General features: G+C 36.9%; 1 protein-coding gene across 6 annotated transcripts in view; it reads left to right on the top strand.

The window, feature by feature from the left end:
* The first annotated feature begins 1612 nt into the window (after window positions 1-1612).
* The window catches only part of LOC145997238 (uncharacterized), a 309232-nt gene continuing 287058 nt past the window's right edge, over window positions 1613-23786 (top strand). For all 6 annotated transcript variants that reach the window (XM_083134059.1, XM_083134062.1, XM_083134058.1 and 3 more), the window contains exons 1-3: window positions 1613-1673; window positions 7276-7416; window positions 23504-23678. In XM_083134059.1, the coding sequence (XP_082990185.1) occupies window positions 23548-23678 (131 nt within the window). In that variant the 5' untranslated portion in view covers window positions 1613-1673; window positions 7276-7416; window positions 23504-23547. The remainder of the gene's footprint in view (window positions 1674-7275; window positions 7417-23503; window positions 23679-23786) is intronic.

Below are 23786 nucleotides of genomic sequence, written 5' to 3' on the forward strand. Positions count from 1 at the left end.
GAGGAAGGTGGTAGAACGCATTGATGTGAACATAGAACAAAGTAATCGCTGTAGAGTTTACACAAGATACAATCGCGATTTGCCCAAAATGTAAGAAAAGCAACTCATAATAGGGAGAATACGAAATAAAAATACTTATTAGCACAGATATTACACGGACCATTTTTCATGCACAACGGAATGATTTACGTGCTGGAATTTCAGGAACTTGAAATCATTTTCCTATGTTGTGCTTCTGGGCTACTAACAGGGGCGCCGACTTGTCAAAATTATTGGGGGGGCTCTCATCACTGAAATAAATTAATTAATAACTCACTCTCGCCCCTTTTTTAAGTTTTGGCCTCAGTGTTCGGAATCTCATAAAACCTATAGGGGTGTGCGGGATCCCGAAAAGTCGGGACCGGGATTCGGACAAAAATTTCCCGTCCCGATCCCGACTTCGGGAAATGATTTTCCGACTTTTCGGGATCCCGAGCAGTCGGGAAATACCGAATGCTCATTTTAAAATTTCGTTATTTCTCGACGTGTTCTGCATTCTCAATTTCTGGAACTTATCGTAAATTGTTAATTTTTAATCCAGAAATCACTTAAAGTGAAAGTGACGTGTAGAATTCGAGATTTTCAGAGCTTCGGGAAATTTCGAACATTTCCCGTTCCGAAAATTTCGCGACTTAGTCGAAAATTGGAAATTTTTCCCGCCCGATCCCGTCCCGCACATCCCTAATAAAAGCCCATGAATTCCTCAAAAATAACAAGTTTTTTTTTATTCACAGTTCGAATGCAGAATATTAAATGTCCACGGATGGCTATGTTACAAGTTTCGTCAACCATAATAGCAAAATATTCCCGACTTTTAATATATATCTGCTACCAACTGCTACCAAGGAGCGCAAAACAGATCTCACTAATATATCAATGACCTCGTTCTGAATGTCATGTGAGAGCCATTTGTAGCCCGAACGTCCCATCCACTACCCTACTTCATGCACATCGTCTTTTGAAACTCTTTTTAGTAAAAATGTTAACAATACCTATAATTATATACTTAGTATATAGTAATAAGTCAAGTGTTTTGCTGTCTCTGATCATAGCCCGCCAAAAGTTGATGGTTTAGCGGTCTCAGCCCCCCAAAGTTGATGGTCTAGAAAATTTTAAATGTGTATTTCAAGTTAAGTTCATGTGGCACAATTCAGAGTAAACTTTGCAAGAGAAGCAAAATAATACATTAGATCATCTTAAGCAAAATTATTTGGGGGGCTCTGCTCCGACATCCTTAATATTGGGGGGGGGGGGTTCGAGCCCCCCCAAGCCCCATGGAGTCGGCGCCTATGGCTACTAATTCTGTATATCTCGTAACTTAGATGCAGAAATCATTCAAACGTAACATGCATTAACTGAACAATGGTATTTTTCCTTGTAGAACATTTTTATGCACTTAAATAAAATAATTAATACGACCTAACGAGATATGTCCCGATTTATTAGCAGAAAATAAAAGCAGGAATGGAAGGGTGGGGTGAGCGGATTATTGCGCTGAGACGCATTCAACTGTCACTGCCAAGAGTAAGATATGATTGGCTGAGAGGTTGCTATGACAACGCTTTACGTTTGGAAACGGCCGTCGGTTTATTATTAATCTGTGACATGGTTTCCGATTCAATCAAGTAGCAATGGTAAGTAATGTGATTTTTCAACTAGATATAGATAAACCTTTACATACACAATGTATCATTCATTTCACGGACTTAGGACGACATGTCATGTATAAAGGAGATGTGGCCATCTCACGTTATTAAAGGTGAAATAATTGAATTTGTTAGGAAAGTTATGTATATTTCTTATATTTACGAGTACTTACTGTTCTTGTTTTCCACACACAACATGGCGATAACTTACCGTTGATCGTTCCTTGAGCCAGAAAAACCATTGACGTTAGCCCAAAAATTCACGATAGCCCCACAAACCATCACGGGGACGAGGTATGCCTACTAGGTTAGGTTAGGCCTGTTAGGTTTGGTTCCATTAGCACTCCTTTCGTTCAATTTAGCATATAGGGACAATACGAGAGCGTATTGTGCTCTCATGCAGGAAGCAAATGGCGGCAGCAGCAATAGCGCGTCGGAAATAGATTTTCGTACAAAACCACATGCATTCGCATTAAAATGAATCAAAATTACATTCCCGAACATCAACAACGCTACAGAAAATGATTTGCGTAAGTACTTTCTCCTGTAAATTTGAAGAAATCTGTCTCAGGTATAGTAAAGTGTTACCCGTGGTTGTTACACTAACAGTTGTTAACCGAAAAATGATTGTTATTAATCCACAAACCATTCACGGAAGGTTAGGTTAGGCAAACATAGAAAATTAAATTGAAATAAAAAATCCCGCTCACACGTCATCTTGTAAAACTACCACGTGGTTGCTGCACTGACAGGAGGTACGTAATCTAACGCACGGAACATTTGATTCACGTAGTCGACGGTAATGGTAGCACGAGCTATCGTGCAACGGAGATGAATGAATGACGAAAAATACCTAACTTACAGGCCAAATAAGTTGTACGATTCGAAAAAACAATTTCAGCAGCTTCAGAAAGTCCACAAGAACTCAATTGCATAAGTACTTTCTCGTCTTTTCTCCTGTAAATTTCAAGAAATGTGTCTCCGGCTATCTAATTATTACCATGATTTATCCTAGCACAAAGACTAATTATCGTAGAATTTTGGAAATCATTGTCCTAATTTACTATAGTTCTGACAGAAATTATAGGTGTCCGAACTATAGTAAATTTTTACCACCCAATGAAAATCGACGGTACTACTTTACTATACATGAGACACCTATCAATGATTTATTTTGCAGTTTTTTACATTGCTAACGTACTATTCTATTGCTAACGTACTATTCTGCATTGCTGAACATTTATTTAGGTGAAATAATGAATTTCTAAAGAAAAAAATGCATATTTCTTATATTTACGAGTACTTACTGTTCTTACTTATTTCCACACACAATATGGCGCTAGCTTACCGTTGATCGCACGTTGTGCCAGTGTTTTGTCGATTTTGAGTGTGCATGCAGTGTTGCAAGCTTGTTCACCGAAAAATAACTAAATTTTTTAAGAAAACCCATTAAAAACACTTCACAAAATGTTTTCACCAAAAAAAGTTCAATTTTTGACATAAAGAGTAATTATTAAACCATTGACGTTAGCCCCAAAACCCATCCACGGATAGCCCCAAAAAACCATTGACGTTAGCCCAAAAATTCACGATATCCCCACGAACCATTACGGGGACGAAGTATGCCTACTAGGTTAGGTTAGGCCTGTTAGGTTTGGTGCCATCAGCACTCCTTTCGTTCAATTTAGCACATACGGACAACATCGTTTTTTCTCGATTAAAGAAAATACACGGAATTCTTTTAATTTTAACTTTCCACGTCCTGCATTCCACTTCTTTTTTCAAGATTCCGTGTTGAATTACAAATTCCATGGCATCTTCCACACCCGGGCAACAACTTCACGACACATCATGTTATAGCGAAAACACGGCGTGGGTTGAAACACTGACTACAGTGTTTACGTATCTAACGCACGCAACATTGTACTCTCGTGCAGAAAGCAAATGGCGGCAGCAGCAATAGCACGTCGGAAAGAGATTTTCATAGAAAACCACATGCATTTGCATTAAAATGGTTCAAAACTACATTCCCGAACATCAACAACGCTACAGAAAATGATTCGCTTAAGTACTTTCTCCTGTAAATTTGAAGAAAAATGTCTCACATATAGTAAAGTGTTACCAAAAAGCGAAAAGAAAGAAGTATTCGTAATGAGAAAAATTGAAATTACTTTCATGAAAAAAATGTGAATACACCTTAAAGAATGTTCCGCGAAGCAGATAGGCAAGTACGAATGTTAAAAATGATGAAGCAAAGAAGTTACATGTGTTTGAGGAATAGTAAATTTTTAACCTTTGGGTATGCAGTGTTTCCAACCTTCTTAACCCAAAAAATACAAACATAGTTAAAATCTGTTAAACCATTGACAATAGCCCCAAGACACATTATGTAAGGTTAGGTTAGGCAAACATAGTTAAAATTCGTGTAACTACGTAATGTTTCTTGGGGCTATCGTGAATGGTTCAATGGATTTTAACTATGTTTGTATTTTTGGTTGGAAACACTGCATACCCAATGAACATCGACAAAAAACAAGCAGGACACGCGATGATCTACATAGGTGTACGTGCCAAAGGCTATTGTGCGTTGGAGAATTAATTTTCAACAAAAACATGAATTTCCGCTATGATACATTCCCACGTGACAGAAAACACGTTCCAGATGTTAGACAATGCTACAGGAACTTATTACCGTAAGTAGTTTCTTCTTTAAAAATGAAGAAATCTGTTTGTGTGATAGTAAATATTTACCGATAAATATATTAAGAGAACCCGCAAATGGAGGCAAGGGGTCACTTGCCCTCCCCCCTCCCCCGAGATATCTGGGAAGAATTAGCTAATACAATTCAAATTTTGAAATTATAGCGGGAAAGACAGATTGAGCATCTATGCAAATTTACTTAGTACTGGTGATGCTTTATGACAATTCACTTAACTGGGGAAATCATAACTCTATGCTTCAACTTTCTGCCCTACGCCTGGAGGTTATATTTCCTCTACTTTAAACAATTCCCCCACCACACACACAAATCCTACAGGCAGCGTTGAAATAAAGGGTTACTGAATCCTCAACAAGAATGTTTTTCTGTTGTATAGGATCAAGTACCCTTTCTTTACTGAAATAAATCCCTTGAACAGTAAGAACCACTAACAGCAAAGCACTAAGAAAAAAAAGCAATTAAGTAATACTATGAATTCCCAATCAATCTTCTGGTATGACGTCAGAAGATTCTCCACAAGTTGTTCAAAGATCATTGCTGTCCTGTTCTCCACAAAACTATGACACACTTGTCGAAATGTATTCCATGTAGTTCTCTCACCATCACCGAAAAATTTCTTGCATTTTTTCTCAAGTTTTCTTAACGTCAACTACATGGACAACTGAAATTGAAGTTAGAACATTACCATTATGCAGCAAAACTGCTTTAACCCTTTCGATTTTTTTTTTTTTCAAAATTTGGCTAGCTCCCATCCGCTAGCGTCCATCGATCTGGGCAAACCGCCACTAGTCGCTGATTGTCCAATTAATATAAAGGCAAATACAATAGTACAAATAGTAAATTTTATAAAATAAAATAAAAGAAATGGAAGAACTCAAAATGAATCCCATCTGCTAGCGCCCATCATTCTCTGCAAACCGTCGCTGATTGCCCCAAGTTATATAAAGGCGAATAAACAATAATACAAATAGTAAATTTTAAATAAAGGAAAAATGATAATCGCTATAAGCAAACACCACAAATTGCAATAAAACAAAAGGAACTTGGGCCAAATCTTGCATCTGTCCCTATCCTGGGCAACATCAATCCAATCTTTTCCATCCTTGCCAATTTCTGTTAGGTCCATCTCAACATTCCCCATCCCCCCATAATCTTCCTCTTGCCCTTCCTACAGGTCTTTCCTACCAACTGTCATCCTGACTCCAACCTATTAAGGTGCAAGACAGTCCAACCAGTTGCAGAGTGATATGTGGTCAACATGACAAACCCAGTCATTGTTGTAGGTTTCCATGACCGAGTTATGCTACTCATTCGTAGCTCACAAATTTCCTCATCATGGTGGGTGGCCACTGGTCTCATGCACTGGCCGAAATCTCAGGAGAGAAGTTGATACACTTCTCCCAGGAGACTTGAACCTGCAAGCGTCCCTTGGCCAAAGCCTAAAACCTGATATGGCCACAGTTTGGGGCAGGCTATTAATTTAGTCCAGATTATTAAAATCCAGTCTGTTTAACTCTGAACTCCTGATTGAGATATACTTCCAGAATTTAATACCATGCTGTTGTTATATCTTCCTTGAACCAGACTTGACTGGGCAGTCCTCCTGTCGAGGAAAAAACTAGTCACGTAATATGATTCACTGTATCTACAATTAAATATAGACTCATATTATCACATGTGGGTTATTTTTCCAGTTGTTCAAAGAAATGGTTGTTTCTCCAGAAATAAAAGTTTCTTTTCTTTACAATATGGTAAAGTGTTCATTCATCTGAAAAGAAAAAAGAAATCCATTGTTATGTGTAGGAATTGTTTAAAATAAAATTTTCGTATAATTTCTCTGTGCCATTATGACTCAAGTCATTGGTAACCGAATGTCTAAGTGGTAAAGAAGTACAGTGCTCCCCTGTGCTTTATACCATGCCATGAAGGCATGTAGGGGATGTGGAGTTTGGGCCCGACACTCTCTTGATCATGGCTGAAGGTAGGGGTGATGTGATCAGCAGCATGCCCCTGGCCACCTTCACTCACCAGAGTTTTCTCCAGTTACCCACTTTTATATGATGCTTTGTGAGCACCGGAGCTGCTTGAACAGGTGGAAAATATCCTGGTTCTCCTCCGCTGAGGATCGAACCCGGGTCTCTCGTATGGTAGTCAGAAAAGTGAAAATTAAAATGTGTTATTTGAAATTCTGTGTTTCAATTAAAAAAACAAAATATGTATGTCTTTGTGTAAAACAATGGGTAGTTTTTTATTACAGTGAAGGTACCAATGTACTGCCAACTTTCAAATGCCACAATGCATGTATCCTTCTCGTCAGTTAAGAAATGTAATTTTTATGTTCATAAGCGATATGTAATGACTGGGCCTGCCTGAAGAGGTATGCTGTACCATCAAGCACAATAACAATAAATCATGTCAACGTGGCCGCGGTGGCTCAGTCGGTAACGCGTCTGACTACCATGCTCAAGGTCCCGGGTTCGATCCCCGGCCGGTTCAAATCCGGGAACTTTTCTAACGGTGAAAGCGGCCCCGGCGCCCACCCAGCGTCGAATAACATGGGTACCTGGGGGAAACCCTGGGGGGTAAAGGCGGTCAGGGGCGTGATGCTGATCACATCACCCCCACTCACGACCGGATCAAGAAAGTGTGGGGCGTTACCCCCACACCCCCTATACGCCTTCATGGCGTGGTGCTATGCACAGGGGAACACTTTACTTTACTTTTACAACATAGAAATAGTATCTTGAGGTTCAGTCCTCAGAATAAAATTAGACTTAATTGGTTGTAAATGTTAATCTTAAGCCATGTCTTTTTAATGTTGGGTGTGTAAATCAAAATTTGTATGTTTTGATAATGAAGGTATTTTGCAGGTGAATGTTTAACTGATGCAGAAGTTTCAGCATAAGTTGTTGCCTGTCCTAGTGATGGTCTGTTCCTCATGTTTCAACATGACTGGGAGATGTTGCGTCAGCTCTATGGATGCGAGAGGTCGCAGACCATTTTAATATTTAGTAAGTACCTCTGTCATATATTAATTGTTTTTTTTTTTTTAGAGATATTTTGTGGGTTTATGTTAGTTCTTTTACTTATTTTTATGTTTTGGAATCCATTGTTTATAAGCCTGCCCCCTTGGTGGAGTGGTTAGCTACGATGCCAGGGGTTCCAGGTTTAGAATCGCAGCCTGGGCATGGGTGTTTGTCAGTGTCCATTCATCATGTCATCACTCATCACCATCTTCACAATTAGCCAAAAGTAACAGAAAAGTGAAGTAAAATAAGCTAAATGAATCAAACATTGTTTTTAACTTCATTTTCTATATTTTGTAGGCTATAGATGAAAGTCGTGCAGTACCAGACACCTTAAGTTCATTGACAATAATTAGAAAATGAGTAGGCGGAATATAAGTTGAAAATAAGAGTTTTGTACTTCAAGATCCTTTATTAAGAACAGGGAATGATTGTGGAAAAATGGAAACGAAAGTACAAATAAGATTGGAAAAAAAAGAAAGGAAAAAAGAGTAATATTTCAAGAAAAACAAAAATTGTCATCCAGTACTGGACAGTCTATGTGTTAGCGTATAAATGAGTTGTAAACATAAAGTAATTATACCGAGAACCTAAAATGCAGTAGCAAGGCACTTACATACAGTTTAGCATGTTCTTGCAATGTTCACAAATAAAGTACAAAATGTTTTCCTCATGTGCACATCAGACGTACGCCCAACCATTGCTAGAGAAACATTGCACCCCATTCTTCATTGAATGCATTGCTACAAATTATGAATTCTGTTGTTTTTTCTGATCAAAAATGAAGTGCAGCTGTTTTGTGTTCTTCATAGGTGGTATGTAATCTTCATCCTCCTTTGCTGCCATTGTAGAAGTGCCTGATGTGTTTCCTTGTTTCATCATTCCAACATCCTGCATGTCTTGTTCATTTCGTCTCTTCTGTGTTTTCATTTTCTTCTCTGCACCCAGTTTCTATTTTGCCGCTAGTTCTTGCTTGTAAGTATTGCATGTCAAGACTTCACTTTGCTGTTTTCATCGTCTTCTCCTCAAAACTCTCTTCTGTTGTAGGTTGGGAATGGTGTTACTGAAGTGAGCATATGTGCAATCTGACTGTTCTGATGAAAAGGCTGGAGATGGAAAAGGAACAATTATGTTTTGGGGTCTTCAATGTACAAGGCACATTTCAAAAGATAGGGCTGATTGATTATGTGAAACGAGAAAAGAAGTGTAGTAACACTGCTTTAGTGGTTACAAACACATACATATCTACTTCATTTCTCAACATATTCACTATCGTTTGCCGAGCACCTTTGTTACCGCAGAACAAACTTTTTACGCCCTCTGTATAGAAGTTCACTACCTTGGAGACCAGCCAATCTAACATTGCCATTTTCAACACTTGAGTTTCTTCAAATTGTTGAGGTGCTGAAAGAAACGATAGTCACTAGGTTCAAGGTCCTGATTATATGAGGAGTGATCAAAAAGTTCCCATTCGAATATCTCAATCGTCTGGATAGTGAGTGACACGGTGTATGGTCTAGGGTTGTCATGGATAAGAAGAGCTCCTGAGTGCAATATTCCATGTCATTGGTTGTGTTTTGCATATCTTAGTTTTGCTTGAACTTCTTCTCATTTGCCATACTTTTCCTTCACTCATTACAACTCGGACCCTACACTTCAGACAGTTTTCAGTAAATTTCAGCAGCATTATCACCTTTTACGTTAAGAAATCGAATCACAGATGTACGTCTCAACTGGTGGAATTGTGTAATCACGCAGCAATTTTAACACTCTCTAACTCACAAGATAATCAACAATTGACAGTGAAAATATGATTGTTGGGTCACCAATGGACTAATTGATGTTACTGTGCAGGTGCAATGTAATCACTGTTGCCAGTCACTTTTTATAAATAATACCTATGTGCATGCCTAAATCCTCCTGTATAATTGAAGGTGCTAGTTGAAAGAACACTAGCGGTAACCAATAATCTTCTCCAAGACGGTTGAATAATGTCCAACCATGTACAATCGATCAATGGATATAAAAGTTTATCCTGACAGAGAAAAACAGGTAAAGTATAATCCCTATTCTCTAAGTGTAGTTTGACAGATGCTTGTGCTGTAACACGTACGTATCCTTTGTTTACACCTCATAATCATAGGCTGGAATTTAGAAGCAGTATCTACTTCACATTTAACAGTACATTTATTGATTTGGAGAATTATATTGATGCTATCCATACTGAATTGCTGCTCCAAAACATGTTGAGTAGAAGTAACCAGTGTGGAATGATGACTGAGAGTATCAGTGTTGAAATGGTTGAAGCTGAGCGTAGGCAAGTCATGATCTAAACCATTATTTCAAGTTGTGTTGTGTGAGGTTGAATTGGACGTTCTATTAACAATCTCTCCTTTCTGCTTCTTTCTACATCATATATTCCAATGGCCTTGTCGTTTGCAGTAGCTGCAAGTTGCGTTTCTTGCCAGACAAAGATCTTGTAGGTGATTCTTGGTGCAGTTGTTCCACTGGAAGTGAGAATTTTGCCTGGTATCTTTTGATTTCTTAGTTTCAGAGTTGCTGTTCTGTCTGATTTTGCCAAAGCGTGAACTTGTCAAAGGGCCTGTGTGACGATCTGGATTGATCCACTTCAAATTTCTTGAGTTGGTGCCAAAGTCACAGAATCTGCATTGTACTTATTCGAGAATAATTTAGGGGTCCCTTGTTCGAATCCCAGCATGGGCATGGATGTTTGTGAGTGTGTATTCATCAATTTCATCATGTCATCACTCATCCCATCTTCGCAAATTAGTCAAAAGTGGCACTGAAAGTGAACTAAAACACAACAAAACAGTCAATCGAGAATAATTTAACTTCTCGTTCTAATAACTCACGATGAAAAGCAATCACTTGACATTTAGCAAACGAAAGATGACTTTCAGATAATAATCTTTTTCAAGTACTGCCTGACTGTACACCATCGAGGAATTGTTCAACAAGTGCCTCATCGAAATACTGCTCGTACACACATTTGGCTGCTTGTTGTTTGATTCTCACTGCGAATTGAGTAACTTATTCTCCTTGAGATTGAATGCATTTTTGAAACTTGAACCTCTCTGTAAACTTGTTGGTTTTGGGCTTGAAGTGCTGAAGCATTTTGTTGAGAATGACAGCATATGATAGATTATGTGGCATTTCAGTAGCCGTAATATTGCGAAGTATTTGGAAATACTTAGGACCAATAACTGCTAATAGAATTGCAGCTTTTCTTTCATTTGCCACATTCATGCCAAATGCATGAAATAATTCTCTACATCTTCATTTTCTTCAACAAATTCCCTGAATGTAATGTTGAGAGCCATTCTGTTGAAGTTTCAAATTACAGTAACTGATAGAAATTACTCAAATGTATGAAATTTACGATGTGTAACTGAAACTTGCTTTACTCAAATGTATGAAATTTACGATGTGTAACTGACTTGCTTTTGAATAAGCATGAATAAAATTAGCAAACTTAAATGTTACCTCTAAGACACCATCTTGTTGATTTGCCACTAGCAATCTTACTTGTCACTATCACATGCGGATAAAGTCATAAAATCATCCTGACGATATGACTAGAATCCTTCAAATCCTGTCCAAATTGATAGATTCGAGTGAAGGATATATTATAATGCAGGTTAGTGTAAGTTGCACAAGATAAAAACCAGACCGTGAACAAACAACATATTTAATTGAAACTGGACTTATGTCTGGAATATTCATGTACAATGAATCCTGATACAGAAAGATTATACGCAGTATGTATCTGTGTATGGTTTCTCTTCTTCGAGACGTGAAGACCAAACCTTGTAGTCATATGCTTAATACTTGGACCATATCACTGTTCTTTTGAAAAATACTGGAAAAGTACCATATTCCATAAGCAAGGATAAAGAACATGATGACTTAACAAATCCAAGTAGCCCTCACCATTTAAGGATCCCTCGTTGAAAATGAACCAACCAATCCCATTCTACATGCACCATACCATACCATTACCAGCACCAGAAATTTGGCTGGAATCTGTATAATGTAGAATATCAGGTCACATGTATTGCATATTATTCTCATTAATTTCAATGTGAACATAAAATTATCCTCGTTACTGTGAAGGACTTTTCATTTCAAACAAAGCAACACATTGCAATTGTTTGAGACACCATTCACTATGTTCTTCTTCGTTGTTTTTTCAGTTGGTGTTTTAAGTCCACTTTTTTCACAGTAAGGCTAATCGGGACTGGACCTACAGTTTAAAGTGGGATCCGAACCACTATGAGCCTCCACCGGGTATTGATTACAAGGCTAAACATCCACAATATTCAACTCTTTGGAGAATGTGGCTCATTAAAATCATGTGCAATGGAATGTAAACTGATCTCCCTAGACGCCAATGTGATCTCAATGCGTTCCTAACACGTTAGAGGCATTCTAATGCTTTGTTTCGGAAAGAAGAATATGTATTCATTACTTTCTTTCTGGTTAAAGATACATTGCAGAAACCTTTGCCACTGCATTTATCATGAAATTCTAGCCTGATTTGATATATTACATCACCACCTTCCCATTGAAAATGCTTGAGTTGAATTCAATATAGCAGCCAACAATATGGCGGACCTCCGTTTGACATCCACAACTATGGTTCCCCCTTGGGCCAACATATTTCTATTATAATCAATTGTACCCAGCATAACTCCTTTACGTTTATAGGGGGGTGTTAAGGGACTTTTGACTCACACTAGTAGCTTTTATAACTCACATAGTTTTACATATTATTTTGTATCATCTGATCCCATCTCAGTCCCAGCTTGATTTTTCATATGTTTTAGAGTATAGCATAGTGTGCCAAATATATATTTTTTTCGCATTTTTTGGCGATGGCATGTTTTTAGATTTTCAAGGTCAAAGTCAAGGTCACGGGACAATATTTTATTCTTGTCTAATGGTAGGCTTGTTACATATGATTTGAAAGCTTCTTCCATTCTCTACACAATAAACTTTATTTGAGCTTCCTAGGCCAGATAGGAGCAGAGTTACATCACATTTAGGATAGCTAAATGAGCTCAGAAAGTGCAATTTGTTCAAACTTTGACCTTAAATAATTTGACAAATACAAGATGCATGAGACTCAAAACTTTTCAGTTACTGAGTTCCATGCATAGTTTCAGTTCACCCAATTTCATGAAAATCTGAAATGGTTGGGTTCAAAATTGCACATATCTGTGTTGATTTCGCATGGAATGACTCTGACTCTTTTGTTGCTAGGCGTGAATTCTTTTTCTGAAAGTGATGAGGGAAATGAAAAGAAAAGTGACGATGAAAATTTGCATTCTGAACATGAAGAAAATACACGTGAAATAAAAGACCTTCTGAACCTTGGAAGGGTTCGGACGTGCTGAAGAGCTCTCTCTTTCAGCTTGAGTCGCCCGCTGTGAACCGCATGTAAGAGGGTCCATCTAACCAACTCGAGCTTGCATGAAGGAGGGAATACTGGAGTCACAGTACTTACTTTCTCGTAAAAATTGTCAGTGTTAAGAGCAGTATTGCATGGAAAATGGGATTCAGCAAAGCTGAGTGGCAGTGCATTGAAAACTCCATCTCCACAGCAATAGCGAAGGAACTGAACCAGCAGTTCGCAGACCTCGACAGACGCATCGCCCTGGCTTTTGCAAGTGATGCAGTGCTGAAAGAAATCAAACCAGTGCTGACCACCATCATCAAAACTGCCGTGGAGGATGCGATCCATGAAGTAAAAAGCGATCTCGACATGAAAATCTCCCAACTTAAACAGGTGAAGAAGGTGCGGAAGGATTTAAATTCCCTGGAGCAGTATGATTGTTGCCTGAACCTTGTTTTCCATGGCATCATTGAAAATGAGTGTGAAAAGTGTGAAGTGATGGTGTCAAAGGTAATCAATGAGCAGTTGAAAGTGAAAGTGCCTCAAGATGTGTTCTTTCATGTTCACTGACTGGAAGTGCTGCGACATGATGGAAAACCGCGGCCGACATTGCATGCTTTGTCACCTACGCCTAGAGAGACTTGGTCTACAAAACAAAAAGAACCTCAAGACTACAGGGACAGGCATCTTCATCACTGAAAACCTCACGAAAACAAATCTGAATCTTTTGCACAAGGTAAGACTAAGTAAAATATTCGAAAGAGTGTGGACAACCGATGGGAATGTACTTGCCCTACACAATGGAAACGTGGTTAGGATTAGTGACTCGGAGGACATTGCAAAGTTCAGCAGAAAGTAACGCTGCCCTGCTTCGCCAAACTCCCCTCCTAACGGGGGTGTGTCTATTTTTGGAACCGCTTCCCCCGTCAAGGACGTACGGGCAGCTGTCTGTGGCTGGTCAAAGGTAGAGGGGAGGGGAGCGAAGGAGAATATTCCGTGCAGAACCTCACAAAGCATGCAAGACTCTGCATTCCTCAACGGTGGCAAAAGAAGGGCAAGAACCTGTAACATAATAGACTGTAAAATGTAAACAACCTACAACCCTCAGCCCTCAGCTACTATTCCAATTCACGCCAGCATATATGCAGGCTCACCAATTTTTAGTTCTCCCATTTTTAGTTATCAACAAATAATTTCATTTTTTTCTTTTGTGCTAGTACTCTCATTTTATACTCTTTTTCCATTTTTATTATTTTTAATTTTTTTATTCTTTACATTTTATTTTTAATATTTTAATTTGTTTTATTGTAGGTATTAAGTCACTATGAAAACTAGCACCTGTTTTTTAAAATTAAGTGTTATACGTATGCACATTTCCATTGCTATTGCCTTATGTAATTCACACTCGGGACTATATATACTCCATGACCAACAGTGGAGGAAACAATAAATATAAATGACCCTACCAATGTAGTCAATGGTGCAGTAACGCCACTCCCAATCAAAATTCACTCCAGTTACTTTGAAGAGTCTCCCATTAATATCCACCAAAGTAATTACAACATAAAGAAGCTGAATTAAATAAATCTGAAAATGGCTTTAAATTATGTCATCTAAATATTCAAGTTTTACTAAATTCCATAGATGAATTTAGACAAATAATATCGGACTTAAACTTTCACCTGATTGCAATTACAGAAAGCTGGTTAAAACCGAACATAAGTAATAATATGATAGACATCGAAAATTACACATTAGTTCGACAAGATAGATTAAACATATCTACAGGTGGTGTATGCCTATACATATCCAAATCGCTTAAATGGAAATTTTTAGACGGGTTTGTTAATAATGATATCGGAGTAGAGTCCCTTGTAATCGAATTAACTATCGATAGGAAAAAGATTGGAATTTTGGTAGCATATAAACCCACATATACTCACATCTGCCACGTAGCTGATATTCTCCAACACCTATACTTAAATTACTATTACTTCATTGCGTTAGGCGACTGGAATATCAACATGTTAAGAAATAATGAAAGCAGCACTCGACTCCTTCAGAGTATAATCAATAAAGTTCACGGGAAGCAATTAATTACCAAACCAACCAGAGTGACAGCGAGTTCAAAGTCATTAATTGATTTAATCCTTTGTTCACAAGATTTAATTGTAAAGCAAATTGGGCAGAGCGAGTTTCCTGGAATTACAGATCACCATATAACATACTCCATATTTGACCTGTATGCACCAAAACAGTTTCAAAAATTTATGAAAATTAGAAATTTCAAAACAATCGACTTGGACAAGTTTCGAAAAGACGTGGAAAATGTGGAATGGTGTAAAATCGAAAAAAACTACGACGTAGACACAGTGGTGGAGGCCTTGAATGATAACGTTATCAGGTTAATAGGTAAGCATTCTCCCCAGCAAAAAAATCGTGTAACCAAACCTCCCGCCCCCTGGATTTCAAATCTAGTAAGGGAATTCTGGAAGTTGCGCGACTACTTTCATCTGAGGTACGTAAATACAGGAGACCCAGACGCTCTCCTATCATACAATTTCTTTAGAAACAGAGCCAAAAAAGCAGTGAGAAACACAAAATTTAAGCACTATTACAAAACTGTAAATATGAATATAAAAAAAGGTTAGAACTTATGGTCTAACCTCAGAAGCCAGGGACTTTTACCAAATAGAAAGATTAATGTGCTCTCTTCATATACATTGCAGCCTGATGCAGTGAACAAGTTTTTTGTTAACCCAAATGCACCCTCAGATAGCAATGCAGCGGTGATTGATGAAATTAACACTTATCTCCAGCAACCCAACAATGACCCGTTAATTTTTACCCCAGTAAGTAGCGAACAAGTATGTAAAATAATAAACAAAATGAAATCAAACGCGTGCGGTTATGATGGCATAAACCTAACTGTTTTACAACATTGCATCCCCTTTTGCTTAGAAGCTCTTATGCACATTATTAATCTTTCCCTTTCCAAAAGTTTGGTTCCTTCAAGATTGGAAAAATCCAACCCCACAGAAATTAAAGACCTAAGGCCCATTAGCATTCTATCTGCAATGTCCAAAATACTTGAAAAGGTAATTTATGGACAAATACTTCCACATATTCAAGGTTTCCTACCACACTTTCAATCTGGTTTTAGAAAACTGCATAGTACTTCCACTGCACTGGTAGATATCATAGACAATATAAGTAAAGGAATAGATGAAAATAAAGTTTCACTGTTGGTCTTGTTGGACTATTCAAGAGCGTTCAACTCGATCAATCATGAATTGTTATTGGCCAAACTGTATCACTATGGCGTTACCGGAATCGTGTTAAATTGGTTTCGTTCATGTTTAGGCAACAGAAAACAACGTGTGAAATATCAGGAACTGGAAGTTACGTACTCTAAATGGTCAGCTGTTCAACAAGGCATCCCTCAAGGAAGTATATTAGGTCCACTACTATCTATGATTTACATAGCTGATTTCGACCGTGCTGTCCAAAATTGCCACTACCATCAGTGTGCTGACGATTCTCAAATCTATATTCAGTGTAATACAGAAAACTACGATAATGCCATGACCAAACTCCAATTCGACCTTGATGCTATAACAAATTGGTCACGGATGAACTCCCTTCAATTAAATCCAACGAAATCTTGCTTCATGATCATAGGAACTCATGGTACACTTAAAAAACTTCACAAGAAAGCACCTTCTTCTCCAACTCTCGGCAGTATACCGCTAACCGAAGTGGATACATGCAAAAACTTGGGGATTGTGTTCGATAGACACTTAAATTGGGAGGCACAAGTAGAATGTATTGTGAAAAGCTGTATGGGGAAACTTAAATCTTTGTATTATTTAAAACATACTCTGGACGCTAATATTAAAGATTGCCTTATGGAAGCACTCATTCTATGTACACTAGACTATTTTGCTCCAGTGTACAGTAATATCTCCCAGGCCTGAACTATAAACTTCAAAAAATTCAGAACTGTTGTATACGTTTCATATTTAACCTAAAAAGAAAAGAACATGTATCATCCTACTTAAAGAAACTTTCTTGGCTAAACATTAACAATAGAAGAAAATACTTAACACTCGCCTTGATGCACAAAATACTTATTTGATACGATCTGCTCTCGTAGAACTTCGGGCGAACATAATATCCACAAGAAACACAATCTAAAAATCCCCAAACATAAAACCACCACCTATAACAAGTCCTTCATTGTTACAGGGATAAGGGAATGGAACAAACTGCCTGCACCATTGACTAACATTATTTGCCATCAAAGTTTTAAGAAACAACTAAAGAACTTACTATTGTCCCAACAACTACATTAACCTTCATGTGTAAACAATTGCACCTGCACTTACACATCACACAATGCATACCTAACACCCCCCCCCCCCTGCACACACAATGAACTACTGAAGACTTATTACTTATCTTTTATACTTATCAATTCAATGTATAATTTTATTATTGTATAATCTTTATATTATCTTTATTGTATTATCATGAATTCATGATCAATGTGTTTTTTTCTGTTTTTGTTCATTTATTGTATCTTTGACAAGGGTTGGTTGTAAGAACGGCCCACGAGGCCGAAACATGCCTGCTTAAATAAAGACCATTCTCTTCTATTCTATTCTAAACAGTGCTGGCAAAATGCAAGGAGACGTCAAAATATGTAAGTGACTGGAAGTGGACATCCTCAAATAATGTGCCCAAAATATACTTTATAGCTGATAGTGGGGTTTCTCATGATTTGATTTGTTTTATTTTACTTCGCTTTTGTGCCACTTTTGGCTAAATGCAGAGATGGGAATGAGTGATGATATGATGAAATTAATGAATGGACACTCACAAACATCCATGCCCAGGCCGGGATTCAAACCTGGGACTCCTGGCATTGCAGCATGATGTGCTAACCACTTCGCCACAAGAGCCGGCAGAAATTTCAAGATAGCGGCCCCAGTGAACTTGACATATTATTCGAATTCATGAACCCTCTCTCTTTGACGTTTTCATGAAAGAAACAAACAGTTAAGCAACCAAGAATATAAGCAATGTAGCTTCAAAGGAACAGTGTGTCAAAATGGTTTAATGTGAATAAAGATGAAATAAAAACATTTTTTGCTATTTTACTTCATAAATGCAACATTTTTACGTCAATGGAAACAGTACATTTATATATTTCAGTAAATGTATATATTAAAAATAGTTCAAAAATGGCAAGCAGCGACCATTTAAATGTGGTTCCAGAGCAAATTTCAATTCCGAAAATTTGTAGGTGAATGGGTTAAGATGATCTGCATTCCTTCAGAAGTGAAAGCAAGCAGACACCGAATTGTACACTTCGCAACATCTTATTTTACCGCCCCAAAAGAATTCTAAGTCCCGAAATCGTAAACTTAGCAACATTGCACATCAGATCCAGGTGAGAGTAGCCAACTTTGAGTAGGTCCTTCCACTAGACGAAAATCGCTCCGGTGATAGGTTTTCAATTTAACACTTTCCATGAACTTAGAAACTATAAACCGCTATTATAATACGCAATCAAACAGAAATAATAAATTGGAAAAAGAACCTTGAGGGATATTTACGATTCTGCTTGATCGACTTGAAATTTGGGGCGTTTGAAACACTGAATAGAGTTTTTCTCCACCTGGAGGAATTGCCATCAAGTTTGTGCAGAAAGGAGCAAATTCGTGAGGAGTTTATGCGACATTTTATTTACAACACCTTGCATAATATCGAACAGTTCTCAAAAACATATATTTTACATGACTTGTCGAGAAAATGTGCTTGAAACACAGGAAGGTGGGAGTCTTCATATACGTCAACATGTTTTTAAGGGTATAGCGTCATTAAGTTAACTTAGAGCAGTTGGTTAGGTGTTGCTATCCTTATTTTTCATCAAGCGTGAAAGGTTGCGGGTTCAAATCCCACCCTCTCCTTTTTCTTTTTTTTTCTTTTTCTTTGTTTGCTAAACAGATACCGTTGATATTAGAATATTTAAAAAAATGAATTAGATGCACACTTGAGGGATGTCCCTTCTGCGCATATTCCCCCTAGAAGTTGAAGATTTCTAGGATTTAAAGTTAAAACTTATTTTTAGTTATTGTTCATATGTTGTGTTAACACACACATCATGATTAATTCATAAATCACATATATGTATTCAGGATGCAAAATGTAATGTTATTTAAGTTATGTATTGTTTGTTCTTCACTGACACCTAAATTATTGATTATTTGATTTTGATATACTAAAAAAAGATATACAGTTATGTTAAGTAGTGATGTAGTGCAGTGCTGTAACGAAGGAGAGCGTTTAATGAGTTGAAGTTTCTAAGATTGGTAACTTTATGTCTGTTCCTTCGTAATGACTATTGTCAATCCCCTCACCACCATCTTACCATGCGTCTAAAAATAATAGTAAATCGCTAATTAACATAAATAAATTGTTATTGTAACGAAGGCCGATTTGATAAGAAACTACTAATAAGTATTTATATAGTGAGTGACAAACAAAAAATTCAAAACTTCATAATGATCGTTAATTCCTCACTGCTTTGTATCTAAAATGTTTGTCTTCCTTGAACAGAAAGTACAAGTATCAGATATAACAAACTTTTTGCACTAACTTTGCAATATTCGATACCACCATTACTGACTTAGCTCTATGTAACTTGATTCTGTGCATTCCACGTGGCATGTGACTTCCTCCTATCATCAAAATAACTTTCTCTTACTATTTCCTTTCCTCTCGTGAAATACAGAGACCAATGTTAACTTCTTAGCACGGTGGATAAACTTTACACCCAATGATATACTCCTGAAAAAAATCCTGCTTAGGTGGAGAATCGAACCTACGACCTCCCTCGTACGAATCAAGCGCGCTACCTCTTCTCCAGGTAGCTCATGTTAAAATTTGCTACCAGTTTGAAGAAACTAATTCCCCCTAATGTCATATCTATAATTGCCTCATGGCAATTTTCATGAGGAAGCGAATTCAGATAAAATCGAGAAACGTCGAAAGGGAAAAATGATGAACATGTCTATTGGCGTTTTGTCATATTTTGTAAATTGTGTAAAAGTTCCTTGTTTTGAACAAGCAATAATTTAGTTTCGAAGTATTTTGTTGTTTGTTTAAAGTAGGAACAGGAGAGCGAAAAGGAGTCCCCGTTTGACAAGAAACTTCAGCTTTTTTCCAAAAACTGTATGAAAAGAGAGAGGAACGCATGAAATATAAAATATGTGTGAATTTAATACAATGGAAACCATGAAAGATAATACTAACGAACTTAAAACTATGAAAAACACATTTTCGTGGTGGAAAACTCCAAGTCATTTTCGAAATATGAACTTGATGTTTTTCTTTATTATGAAGTGGAGATATGGGACGTATGATCCCTCATCAAGAAAATTTTAAGTAAGCTACCTCCAAATTTTCAATGGTCATAATTACTAATTAGGATCCGGAAGTTGATGAAAAATGAACTTTTTTTCTGACCCTTAAAAACAATGCTATACCTGATATCATGTCCGTTTCCCTTCAGTTAGAGCCGGAAAACACTTCCTATTTTACATTTTTTTTTTGCATTTTTCAGCCTTTTTTTACTTTTAGTTTATTTGTCAGTATTTTTAACAGTTTTTGTTACATTTTTACTTATTTTTGAAGTTTATTTTTCTCCTCCCCTGTTGTTTCCTGTTTCGTGCATTTTAAATTCATTTACTAGTAAAACTTACATATTTAGATTTCTTGACATGGTCCTTTTAGCAAATTCACCATGAATCGAAAATACGGTCAATGGACAAGCATAATATTATTCTTAACTGAAATGTTTGGCAATGAAGAAGATCTACTTTGAGGTTCTTTTTCTGGACACTATTATTGCTTTAATCTGTAGTTTTAAAGTAAAATTAGTCACAATATTAAATTCAATTACACTCTGGTATATGCGAAGCAGAACTGTATTTTCGGATGCTGGCAGTATCATAGAAGGCCCACTCTGAAAGGAGATAAATTGGTTGATTTGGTGTTTTAAGTCAACTTTATGCATAGTAAGGCTAATCGGGACTGGACCTACAGTTTAAAGTGGGATCCGAACCGAGTGCATAAAATAAAATGAACCGTGTGGTATAGGGGGATCGTTTGCTTATGGAATGAAAGGTCATCGGTTCAAACCTACTTCTTTGCAAAATCTTTTTCGGGAAGTAAATGGCTTTGGACGAGAATGCTTATCTACGTTTCTTGGATATTTCCGTTGATATTTATGCGATTTATGTCCAGCATTTCCGGATGCAGAAAGTTGACATGTAAGTTTTTAATATGTGTTAACTTATAACAGCTGAATGAATGGAAAAGTATTTCCTAAAATCCTGCCAATCACTGAAAGATTAAAAACATTAGTAGAAGCATTACTTGATGCATGCACAGGGGCGACGATTATGGAGTGTGGACGGGCAGATGACCCAGCACTATGCTAAACATTATCTAGAAAGGGAAAGAAACTGTCCTTGCCCTCCCCCTCCCCCAACTTGCCCCATCAGTTTTGAAACCCAATCGCCGCCACTGAGCATGCATTGCATAAATATTTACAGTAATATCATATAATATTATATTACGTTATTAGAACACTTCGTACTCGGTAAATAAAAAGGAAAAAAAAATAATAAGGAATGGGTGGGATTTGAACCTACAATGTTTAGATCTTGACGAAAACAGTAAAAAAACGAAAGTGCTGTTATCTAACCAACTACTCCAGGAGATTGCTAACAGAAAGCTCAGAAAAACACGTTAATCTCAGTTGAAGCAACATTGTGCTGGAGTTTCGAACCATTTTTCGCCAAGAACCAATTAAAAGACACACTTTGCAGAATCGTTTGGTGTTGTGCAATTTGGCTTTACTAAACATTTTGTATAAAATCATCATAAATTTGCTTTCTTGCATTCAAATGTGACCGCAATTGTTTCCAGGTGGTTGAGAACCTGTTCAGTGTTTCACAATGCACATACATTTTCCTATTTACAAATTCAGAACGAAGAATCTTGAAATATTTTCAACATTCGTATTTCTACTTAACATTTTTTTGTCTACTCATATATTTGATTACTGCTTTAGGGTATCTTTACTTTATGGAATGTGAAAGAATGAAAAAACATCACAAGCGTTTTCATTCAGGAAGAGGAAATGTTGCAAAGTTGGCTACTCTTAGTTGGCTCTGAAGCGCTATGCTGCCAAATTTACGAATTTCGGACTTTGAAATTTTTCTGGGCGGTCAAATAAGATGTTGCGAAGTGTACATTTCATTCCTAGTAAAATTCAATGATGTTTAAATTAAAATGTCCAATACTTTAATGCCGATTCAATCACATTACATACTTATTCACACAAATAAAAATCTTATTGTATTGAATCCTGCCCACTCGTAGACAGTGATAAGTATAGCCCAGATTTATAAGCACAATCAAACAGGAAAATAAGCAAGTTAATAAGCACAAAAAATTTAAAAATTAAGCACCAAAATAAGCATAAACAAATACAGGAAAATCTGAAAAAAATATTTGTTTATTAGATCTCTTAACTTATTCAAAGCTGTTAAAGTATGTAAGGAAGGTATGTCATCCTGAGATTTTCTTGTGTGAAGCTCCTGCGTCTGTCAGTGAAGAATAATTTGTACAGTGAAAATGTTCTTTCCACATAGCATGACATCACAGGTGCATGTGAAAAACACCACAGTTCTTCTTCGGTGAATTCATCTTCAATATCTGTTTCTTCACCAGAAATCTTTTTATAAATTTGCCACAGTGTTTTGTAACCGGGATTTTTCAGTAATTCCTGACTCAGCTTGTCGGACACAATTTTACCAACACCGTGAGTATCTGAAGACAACGTTACTGAAATTTCATCAATAAGAGAAAGTGAATGTTGCAATGTATTATTTCGAGCTTTCAACTGTGTTATAATATCAGGTAATTTGGAAAAATGATTATGGATGGACTGTATCTTTTCTAGGATGCCGTTTCTCTCATGTGGCTATTTAGAAGCATTGATCTCGTCATCCCAATGCCGTAGTGTGATTGAAATATGACAGATTTAGTAAAATATGCTATTTTAAACCAAAATCATAAAATAAGCAAGCATAACCATTTCCTGCAGAAATAAGCATTTATAAGCACTTTCAACTTTAGTTAAATAGCTCATCAAGGTATGTAATATGAAGTATAACCTTTCTTCTTACCATTAGAAGTCTGGAAAAGAATATGCATTTTGCTTATAAATCCGGGCTCTAGTGATAAGTAAATTATTTCACAACACAATACGCATGTCTCTTCCAATGATGGCAAGACCTCAAGTGCGAGTCATACAGATACGCAGCTTGTTATTTTAACTAAATGGTACAAATTTGCATTCATCCAAGGTCCAAATTCTTTGAGAAAAGAGAACAACTGGCTAGAGTAAATAATTTCGTTTTTTTTTCTTATTTCTTATTTCTGCACTGCTCATTCAAAACTTGGCTGTTAAGGGTTAAAACCTCTGATTAACTGAAATGAGACTAATAAGAAAATGTTGTATGAATAATACTTAAATCCATTTTTAATTTTATGCATTTATTTCTTTGTTCTTGACAGATATTTGCATGCATTGAAGATACAACTGTAAATTGTGAACAAAAATGGATGATTACCAGAATCTTACAGATGTGGAAATATTGGAGACATTTGAGAGTTTGAAAAAGGAGCTAATGGCAGAGCTTTCTAAATTGCCTGAATCAATTCAAAATGAAGCTGTTCATTCGAATATAAGGTGAGTTGTATTGCTAAATGTATTTGAAATTTCACAATGCAATTTTTAGTATATACTTCTTTGATCTCTTCCACTGCACTTATTACATTCTTACAGTCTGATCATTGT

Source organism: Lepisma saccharinum, chromosome 13, assembly GCF_977018435.1.
Source record: "Lepisma saccharinum chromosome 13, izLepSacc3.1, whole genome shotgun sequence".
NCBI classification, from domain to species: domain Eukaryota; kingdom Metazoa; phylum Arthropoda; class Insecta; order Zygentoma; family Lepismatidae; genus Lepisma; species Lepisma saccharinum.